The 11,078-nt window shown below is 38.6% G+C and overlaps 1 protein-coding gene across 1 annotated transcript; it reads right to left on the bottom strand.

Annotated features, from left to right (window-relative positions):
• Positions 1-10,255, bottom strand: LOC144644439 (uncharacterized). Its single transcript, XM_078503924.1, has 10 exons — positions 9,700-10,255; positions 9,180-9,461; positions 8,147-8,545; positions 7,372-7,526; positions 6,138-6,312; positions 4,930-5,018; positions 3,294-3,531; positions 2,201-2,333; positions 1,414-1,471; positions 1-805 (listed from the first exon to the last, which is right to left on the bottom strand). Exons 1-10 carry the CDS (start codon positions 9,842-9,844, stop codon positions 614-616), a joined length of 1,866 nt encoding a protein of 621 aa, XP_078360050.1. The 5' UTR covers positions 9,845-10,255; the 3' UTR covers positions 1-613.
• Positions 10,256-11,078: the final 823 nt, after the last annotated feature.

The following is an 11,078-nucleotide window of genomic DNA, read 5'->3' on the forward strand; positions in this document are numbered from 1 at the left end:
TCAGTAAAGCAATATGGAAAAATAATTATTTTAATAACTTTAAATTTTACGATAAAACTATCGTATAGAATTATTTTAAAACAACGCATAAAAATGCTGTGCATTAAGGACAAAGAGCTCCTTTTCTCAAGGCCTCTACAATAAATATCATTATTTGTCGCATTATTCTATTTACTGCCCAATATTTTGCCAGTGCACAGTAAATGCCTTTTATTTTCTCTGAGGTTTTATTTTAAAATGTCAAAGGGTTCGCGAAAATTGAACCCGTGAAATTAATTCACAGTTCATTCATTCACTTATTTGTTTGCCCTGACACAACTATAGGTGGCGACAATGAAGACGGCAGCCGAGAAAGAAGCATTGTTCTTCTGTCAGTTTTTGTAAGTACAAACAGTTGCACAATTTTCGTCGCAGGAGAGCCTGTTCACAAGCTACGGTGGATGTTGTCCCTGCACTTGAAGCGAATCTGTACATGAACGGCGGACTGGAAGATATGACGGCTGGCAGCTAATGAAGCAAGCTTTGAGACTGCGTCCAAAGAAAGACTGCTGCATATTGGTGATGTCTAAAGCCAGGACTGCCACCAAACTGCTTATGTCTGACATTTTTCTTATCAAACTTCGCTAGAGTGTTGAATATCAGCTTTATCGTCTTGTGGCATGTTCGCTATAAGCGACTCAGGCTGAGTAGCTTTAATCAGCACATACTCTTTGTCACCACCGAGTAGGGGCTCTATGGTTTCATCATAGTCGCCATTTTCCTCGATCTTTGACGGATCATTTGGGGTCTCTTCGTACACGTGAGGCTATATTGGCAAAAGAAAATACATTGTTCTTTATAAGTAATCTTCCAACTCGCTCTTATCCACAAAGAAAGGAGCGAGTCCCAATTTGCCACAGAGTTGTTATTTAGCTCGAGACAGTTTATATTCTCAGGACCTGTTTTATATGGAGAAGGGGTGTCTCTCTCTGGTAGGCGGGTCGCCTTCCATACTGAGCCACCCTGGGCGAGAGAAATATCAGCAAACTGTTTACATGAGAAATCAAAGGGCGCCCCGGTGGAGTAGGGTGACTCGGGGGGGGGGGGGGGGAGGGGATGGTAGTGAGCCAACATTTTTCTGTGTAAGCACTTTGGACATGTTTGACTTAAGCTTACCAGTTACAAGTTGTGATATATCGAGTACGCCTGAAACCGGTTGGGTCAACTAGCTAGGGGAATGCATTTCCACGTCCAAAGAGTCAACAGAAGACAGCATCACACACGGTTTTGGCTTCTCTATTTGTCAACAATGACCAAAGAAGCCAACCTCGTTCCCAGGGCTTTTCCCTTGGTGATTTGGAAAGAAGCGACAGATAATGCTGACAATCCTACAACTCAAACAATCTTAGCTGTGTTTTCAAACCTCATACTTACTAGTTCTCCAATGACCTTTGCTAGGGGTGGTTTCTCTTTGTCTTTCTTTCTACGCCTTCTGTTGAAAATGGTTCAGTTCATGATCAATAGAGCGGACTAGTGTGAAGTTGGGTGGGACCGAGTGAGGATGGCCCTCAGCTGACACCACCATCGTGACCGCTCGCGCCGTTCCCGCGCCGACCAGCTACATGTGCCGAGTGATGGTCACTGGATGTCATGTCCTGTGATGGCCAGAGTTTCTTTGGTTTGGTGACACTTAATTGAAAACTGCTCTATTTATCTGAACTGGTCAACGATTTACAGATACGTTCTGAACAATACAGTTTGAATTAGAAGTCACATTAGATGTCACTACATACAGTACATGTACGTTCAGGGCAAGTTCGGATACTGACATACACGCTTACAACAACGGCAGCAAGCACCATTGTTCCAAGGCTTCAAAGAAAGCAGTTTAAAGCGTCTAATGTTCCCGCTTGCTCGTGAAAAAGAAGGCAAACCTTTTTTAAGGTCACCTTTAGAGGTGTCTTTAGTCTAAAAGCGCGCACAGAATTAATCTCAGATGTCTTAAACCCCATATCAAATAAAAGGTTATAAAACGGCCTACAAGAAGATACTAGTAACATCCTAGTTAACTTGAATACCTAACGTTTATTTTTTAATGAACAGTACACAGAATACATGTACAACAAATGTTTTTGGTTAACGCTGACAGAATCATATTGTGGATCAATTGAAAATGGGCATGAGGACCAAATTCCACTGATATTATATGAGTGTGATTTACCTCAATTTCTTTGACCAAAAATAGACCAACAGAACAGCACATGCAATGCAAAGTAACAGCGCCAACGTTACACCAATGATAATATAGAAGTATCCTTGTTCCTTTGTGCGAGGTTTGGGAGTTCCAACTGAAACTAGTAAGAGACAACAAGTGTGTCGGAAAAGTACACGAAAAATTATCCTAGGAAATGGAACGATCTTGTCAGTTTTAGGTTCACAAATAGGCCATTTCCGAGTTACCCTTTGCCTCTGTTTCAAAACGAGTCCACGTGCGAAACCATTCAGATGAAAATGAGTTTCACCTACAGGTTCATTTTTATGCAAATCAAACTCATTTTCATTTGAAAGGTTTCGCACTAAGACTCGTTTTGAAACAGAGGCAAAGGGTAACTCGGAAATGGCCTATTTGAGTACCTAAAAATTTGTAGTACAGCAGGATTACTACATTAAGGTAACAGGAATAACACATGTGTTTCTGGTAGCTCACACCGAAAGTAGCACGGTGGAAAACATATTCTATATAATCTGGTAATACGTGTAATAATGCAATAATAATAGTAATGGAATAATAATATTATTACTCATTTAATAACTGCTCTATTCATAATTCAAACTAATCCTCTAGTTTTCGTGTTTTATCCTTGTTATTATCCTCACTTCTGATAGGTTCTTATTATTTGTCGAGCACTGATCTTCTGATAAAATTAAAATTTATTGTTGGTTTCCTATAATCTTTGTATGACTTACATGTAAAACTTTTCACACAGATTCATAACACAGATTTCAAATCTGGTCTATTCTTGGTCAGCAATATTCCTTGGATTAACCGGATAAAGCTGTTCAGTCTATTCATAGTGTCCAGTGCAAGCACTTTCCGCATATAGCACGTGCCGAAAACTTTCTGCTCAAAGAACTGCGTAACTAAATGGAGTATATTGTAAGGTGCGGAATTGAGATAATTTAATAATTCATTGCCATAAGAATGAGGCATAAGACAACAGGTTAATGTACATGAAGTTATTAATTGAAATGTTTTTGATAAATAAGATGTAGGTAGACATTGTCATGTTGGGGAATTTGTAGGCAAAACAAACCTGGCGAATCCTGGGTAATAAGGATAAATTGACTGGGAGGGCCACACCCAACACGTGTACACATCTGCGCATCTACAGCATAACTCTCATCCAAGCGTAAGTTAGTCAGAGTGCCTGTTGTCATGGAAACATTGCTTAAAACCACCACAGAACTGGCATCATTTCTTGACATGTTTGCTTTCCAGCAATGAAGCTCTATGTGAGTGATTATTCCATTCCAAGTTTTGTTATCAGGAAGCTGTTAAGTGGAACATAAAAATCTTGATGTCATTACAACTGTTCAGTAGATCGAGTAAAGCAGGGCTGTGCCCTAAGGGTGCCCGGGTGCCTCAGGTGACTAACTTTTGTCTTTGGGCGACCAGATAATCTTATTTCTTTCATATAAGCTTTATGCTGGGCCCCCTGGATCTCAGCTTGGAACCTTTGGGCTCCTTGTAATTTTTCTTAGAGCACAGCCTTGGTAAAGCCTGGCTTACACTTGTGTGATAAGCACAAACAGAAGCAAAAGGCATAAGAAAGCTTATGAGTAAGCCAGCATTAGATAAGGAAAGGACCATAATTTTTTTTGCGGGGGGGGGGGGGGGGGGGGGGAATAAAAAAAAAAAAAAATGGCTGCACAGAAAAAACGGCTGAAAAATAATCTTGCAAGGGGAGCCATGAGGATAACAGATAAGAAATTTCTTTAAAAAAATTCTTGCACAACCTGAAGGTGAGAAAAATATCTTGCCCAGAGAAATTGCCCCCACCCACCTCAAAAAAAATTATGATCTTCCCTGAAAAGCTACAGGTTCGCAAGACCAAGACAAAAAAACATGTGACAGTCTTATTCTTTTAAGCTTTGCTTATTTTTCACCAGTGTGAGACAGCATGAGAGATTAACCACAAGGCAATGATCCTCAGTTCCTGTTTGCCATCTTGCAGCTGTCATCAACAGATTTCTTCCGATGCTCCTGCACTTGCAGTTGAGACTAACTTTTTAACTCACTGGTACTCTAGTGAAGTATTTTAGCCAAAAGTATTTTCACGACAGGTACATGTATATTGATTTCTATCAAGAACATTGACTTTTCCGATCCTTTCTACTTACTAGTTGGCTACCGTTAGTCTCGATCCCTGACTTGGTATGCCTTGTTCTCTTAAGCTTATTTTATGCTTATAATAGCTTTGTGCTTATCACACAAGTGTGAATTAATCAAAGAGTTGAGTGACAATTTATTGACAGCTGCCCGTTTGATACATGTGGAAGGGATGCATTTGTGACTAAATTACTAACATTACAGACAGACAGACAGTTCCTGCAGATGGAGTGGGAGTCCCGCACTCCATCTGTGGGTACGGTAGTATTAGAACCTACAATAATTGACCTGCTCCCAATGTATCAATGCTTCATAGCTCAGATGGTAGAGCAACACATGTATCGCAGAGGTGGATTCAAATCCTGTTGTGGCCTTGGAATTTTTTTCAGGCTAAAAATACATTATTGCTTAAATTGCTTTCACACTGCAAAGATCAGTTTATTCATTTCATTTCATTTTAATTTATTATTATTATTATTATTATTATTATTATTTATCTTTCAACAGAAGAATGCGGGAATAATTGAATGGCTTATACTCAAAACATCAGATTTCTATACCTTCCAGTAAAGAGTCACATTTCTGTATTCTCCATGTGGTATTGATACAGAAGTAAAGTTCTCGGAAATTGAAGGGGCATCGCTGGGTTCTATGAAAAAAAAAATGGAAAAAATTAATAGTCAAGACTACTTACTATATAAACCCAGAGACTGAGTTTTTTTCAAACAACTTTTGACCACAAAAATAAAAATTACTTGAGACTGCTTTGTTTATAAAAGACAATGTTTAGTACATCACACTATTTGGCATTTCTTCAATTCATATAATTATTGAGGCCCCATTAGGGGGCGTACGAGTATCCTGTATCCCATTAATTTTTGCCCTAAATATCTCGTATCCCATTAAATCCTATTAGGTTGTTCCATATTCCACAATCCCTTTTCTTAATATCCCGTATCCCTATAATTTTTCCCTGAAATATCCCATATCCTTATTATTAATTTTTCTCCCCAAATATCCCGTATCCCTAAAACCCCTAATGGGGCCTCATTATTACAATCTACTGAAATTAATATTGGCTCTAGTTGATACGACCCATCAAATTTCAAGAGGTACAATAACATAAGTGTGTGTATGTGTAATAAAAAGATGGTTGGGTGACATTTACAGCAAGGCGCCCAAAAGTGTGACCACTTTTAAATTATTCACATTCTTCTGTGCAGATCTAATCCAATCAGAAGTCAACTGGAACTTGTCCTTGGCTTCTGATTGGATGGTGGTTGCACGAAAGAATGTGAATTAATTAATTAAAGGTGGTCACACTTTTGGGCGCCTTGCTGTAAATTAAGTACATGCAAGATGTTTACAGAGTAATATACCTAGTACGCACCAATTGCAAAAGGATAAAACCCAAAATAACATCAGGTCTAAAAGGGGATTTGAATCCATTGTAGGAAAATGTTAAGTTGCTGACACACTTATGGGAATGGAAGCTGCATGACCTTTTTTTAATTTTTTTTTAAATTTTATTTTATTTTTTTATTAATGCTTACAACAATGCTTACAACAAAATACAATACACACAAGGAAAGAAAAAATTTACAAGGTAAAAAATAAATGAAACAAAACGACCTTACACCCTGTGCAGTGTTCTTCTTCTTGGCAGAGGACAATAATCTACATAGCCACGGACACTTTTTCTCAATTCAAAAGCTGCTAAGGAGACAAACTGTTCAGTGACGGCCTTAAGCCTGTTATTGTATCATACCTTCTTCTACAGTCCTGGCAGAGAGGGCAATGAACTCCCCACGGGTGTTTTCTTCATAAGCAGAATTTATTGCACAAGCAATGTAGATGTGGTACATGGTATATGGGTGAAGACCAGTGATATCATAGCTTAAGTCAACTAGCTGATCAGAGTCTCCGTTTACAAAGTCTGTGGACTGATAACAGAACATCATTGATTATTTGACATTTTGAGCTGTTTTTTTATTACACTGCACTTATTCATAACAGGATCCCATAAGGGGTTGAACAATACCATTATGGGTTTCTGTTTAATTATAGTAAATAAATCATTTGGTTGGTGATTAATGTTTATTGCCCCTAGCTAAGGAGGAATATATCTCATCCTAAAATTCCATCTAAATTAAGCGACACCTAATTTGTCACGTACTGTATAGGTATTGAAAACAAGGTTTTTGTCTATAGGGAGGCCTTCCAATAAAGTTTTGTTTTATTTCATTTTATTGTACCAGGGAACCAAGCTGTAGAGAGGGATGTTTAAATGTGAAGAGGCATTATTTTATTGTTCAGGGAGTAAATATGGGAGCAAGTGAATATGCCTTCATTTTAAAGCATCAGCTATAATGGCTATAATCAAAACTAATAACAAAATTCTCGAACGTGATTGGTTATTAGCAGCCCGATTTGAGCTAATATATATATAAGGTTAAACTTTTTTTTTTTATTTAGGGATTTAAAAAATTTTTTATATTTTTAAATATTTGGGGTTTTGGGGAATTTTTTTTTTTTTTTTTTTTTTTTTTTTTTTTTTTTTTTTTTTTTTTAAAAAAAAATAAAAATAAAAAAAAAAAAAAAAAAAAAAAAAACTAATAGGACAGTGTATGCGTCATGCTTGTAATTGGACAGTGTAATAGGAAAGTTTACGCATCATGCCTGTGTAATTGGACAGTACGCGTCATTTTGCGCGCACTGTTGTTGTGTACATGTAGTTTGTCGAGTAATCTGTTAAGTTTTTCAGTATTCACAAAGACTTTTAACCATTTCACCGCTTAAGTTTGTTTGTTTCTCCAACTTTGTCTTGGTTTTGATTAATTGGTAACAGGACTTCATGTCGTCCAATTCTGTCTGTCATCATACTGTCTTGTGATTAAACAAATCAGACTCCCGCTTCGCGGTAATCCGATTTTGTTAATCACTCGTATGATTACAGACCGAATTGAACTCCACTCAGTCCTATTACCATTATTAATATTTACCTGATTTGAATGAATAGTTCCATCTGCTGCATGCAGTATCCTATAACGCAAGACTTTTGAGTAGTCACCCATATCCATTGGAGCATCCCAAACCAGCGACACTGTCTTTCTTTTTAAGTTATTCACACGTATGTTCTCTGGTTTTGTGCACTTCACTGGTGAAATCGATAAGACAAGAAAGGAATAATTCCAAAAAAGCATTTAAATTATGGGCTAGATGAGCTTATAATTTACAACATACTATAAACTTATCTTTGACTACAGCAGGTTTTGCACATTTTTGTATTTTTAAGATCCTTTAGGTTCTTTCAAGATCGGCTTATTAAGGATCTTTTGTGGATCTTGATGGGGATCTTTAAGATCGTCAACCATATCCTTAAAGATCTTGTAGGATCAGTTGCAAAGATCCTTCAGGTCCCTGCAAATAAAAGATTCTTCAGGATCCTTAAAGATCCGCAGGTTTTTTTTTAAAAAAAAAACTTTGCTGAACCTGAAGGATCTTAGCAAGATCCCAAAACTATATACTCTAAAAATAACTACAGGGTGCCTAAAAGCCGAGTTCTGCAAGAAATCTTGGGTGCCCAACTCTTAAAAGCTTGAAATCAAGATAAAAAACTTAAGTCAGCAAAAGTAAGGTTGCCTGTGGCATCTGGGCTCTGCTAGAGCATAAGTTTCACTTATTTAAATAAGGCCTCTCTCATGCTTGGTTAATTAATAAGAACTAAATAATGTAACTGAATGGTCATGAATATTTCTGATAACAGTCATTTTATACCAAAATACGTTGGATTGCAAGGGTCGAAACTGCTATAAGCATCACTTTGCACATTTCCAATGTTGACACTGAAGAAGATAACAGGTCTTATGTTTCCCTCAGCATGGATATCAAACAGGTGTGGATATAACCTCTTGAAAAGGGATGTAACATTACACTCCACCACCATGCTCCCAGCACTTGAATTTGAGTTGACAGACAAACCAGTGCAATCTCTATAAAGGTTGTAACGAGGAGGCTTCGAACAAAACTTGTTACTCTCTGACGAAAACAACTGGCAGTAGAGGACATTATAGGTGAATGGAAAAACACTTTGATAGTCATCTATGGCATTCCAAATGAGTGAAATCTTAGGAGGTGTTAATCCATTTGATACACACACTGGCTTACTGACAGGACCTGCAGAAAGAAGATTCTACAATGTGAATCGTACAAATGTAAGTTTGTTTTTCTAAAGCTAAAAAGTCTGAAAACAACATTACATCACTGATTTCAATAATTGCAACTAATAAAAGGAGCTATTTGCACATTTGAGCAATTGTTTAATTAAGCTCCAAGATGGTCCACTGAGGTTTCATTGAACCATTGGGACATTTGATTTTCGATCCATACCCTCCCCCACCTTTTCTCTATGCAAGGCATGATTCTGACAGCAGAGGGTAAGGGTCTATTTTAGGGCGCCATACAGTCCGATCTGCAATTCCCCATATAATTTCTTGACAGTTAACCATCCGATAAATACAAATGTATCTGCAGACCGACAGTCAAAATTGGCTTAAACTGCAAGACCACCAGTGAGTATAATAGGCTCTAGGGTTCTCTTGGCATCTTTGAAGTTTGCCTGTGAGGAGTTCAAAATATGGCCCGTCAGCGTTTGACAGGTTTTCCTGTGTGATGTAGCCTTCCATTGGGCTTGGTGGTGGGGGGTTAGATAAAACAAAATGGGCAAGAATCCTAATCTTATCCCTTCCTTTTGCATCCAATGACACTACTACAGGTTTTAAATAATACAAGTTATTGTTATATTTTATACCTCCAACTAGGATGGTCACATTTGCGTCTTTTGGAATAACATCGTCCGAACTAAGGCCTGAAAAGTTGAAAACGCTGCACTGATAAACGCCATCTTCTTGACGTTTAACTTTGCTGAGAACCAGCCGCACCTTTGTCCCTAGCTGCTGGGTCACGGTGTTATTGTGAAGCCACTTCCCTTCATGTTTCCAAGAAACAAGACTGGCCGAGAGGGATGAGCCATTGATATTACAATCCAACCGTAGAGTTTTGCCAGCTACAACATATACCACTGGGGCTTGCACTTTGATCAAGAATAGCACACAAATCAGTTTGTTTAGAATCACTAAGAAGGAACATGACAAATATAAAATCAAAGCGCGTGTGGATCAGCCAAAATCGAAAACAAGCCCTTGCAGACCACTCTCGCTCCGGGACCACCCTCTTCAAAACATCGTTGTGTTTGTTATTTTTCTTCCCCGAACTGCAGCAATTGCTGCGATGAGTCATATGAACGACTTTTACGCTGTTAAATAACGTACCTGAAAGGAAAGCTTGTTCATTTCCTGACGAAAACAACGCAATAAGAGACTGGAGCGTAAAAGCGAAACATAAGCCTCTTGAATGGAGCGCCATTAACCCGGAAGTTGCTTGGGAACCACTCAGCATCGAGCACAGCGAAACCATGGCCAGCGGAGTTTTGGGTAGTCAAATAAACGCCATGTCCGCTTCACGAAGTGTCCACTCGTAGAAGAGAATCCGCGAGGCTCATCCAACTTAGCCTGCAAACAGGCTGCCGAGTGGGGTTTCCGCGAGCGAAGCGAGTGGCTTTACGCGAACGAAGCGAGGGGAAGAGCGGGGCCTCGCAGAAACCCCACTCGGGAGCCTGTTCGTAGGCTACATCCAGTAGACTAGTTCCGTTCCTCATATTTCGTCCCTCTCTCCCCTATCAAATGATGAACCAAGCGAAGGTATCGACGAAACGTGAGGAGGGGGCGGGGGAGTAAGCTACAAAGAAAAGTTCCGTGATTTAACTCGCGTTTAACGGAAAAACCTCGATACCTCGTTCGCGTTTCAAGGAATCCAAAAACGCTCTCATTATCCCATATATCAGAAGTACATAATCTAGATTACGTACTTGTCTTCTGCATATATATATAATATATCTATGTTTATCGGTGTTTTGTAAAATTTTTGGGACTGTTAGGAAGAGATAGCTTTCTTCGCAAAGGAAAAGTAAAACTTAAAGAAATAAGAAATATTGGAGTTTTATTGTGTTATTAAAGTTAGAATTTTTTAGTTAAAAATTGGTAAACGGACACCATACGGTTTCCTGACAACCTGGAGTGCTCTTGGGTGGGGTCAACTGTCTGGTGGTGTTTAATTTTTTTCTCATTCTTTAATCCCTTCTTGAACCTCTTGAAATTGCATTCAAGACAGGTATAATTCCCCCTTAATGCCGATTCTGTGTCAAAGGTCGCTCACTACTTTTGAAACGAGTCACATCATTGGTTTTCAAACAGTAGAAAAATATTTTAAAAAATTTTAACACCCACCCACCTGGCGGCCCCCCCCCCCCCCACACACACCCCACCCCAGCAAAATATACAGTGGAATCCCAATTTGCATTTCTCGAACCCCCGGGGGGAGTACTCCCTATAATGGCCTATACGGGGAGGCGCCGCCCGAATTAAAGGGGTACCTTTTCAGGCTTCAGGTATATAAAAGGTTAGGGATTTCACAAATTTAGGTATATGAAAGGGTATGGAAATCTGTCATTTAGGTTTCTAAAAGGGTTTTTAATTAAAATATTTCGAACAGATGAAATTTATGACTGTATTTTTTAAATTTATTAAGCGCTACATGAAAATGACAAGAAAACGTCGTGTTCTAAGCCTTTGCCATGTCTTTCAGGTATATG

The sequence above is a fragment of the Oculina patagonica genome, chromosome 2, assembly GCF_052425735.1.
Source record: "Oculina patagonica isolate OP01 chromosome 2, crgOcupat, whole genome shotgun sequence".
NCBI lineage: Eukaryota > Metazoa > Cnidaria > Anthozoa > Scleractinia > Oculinidae > Oculina > Oculina patagonica.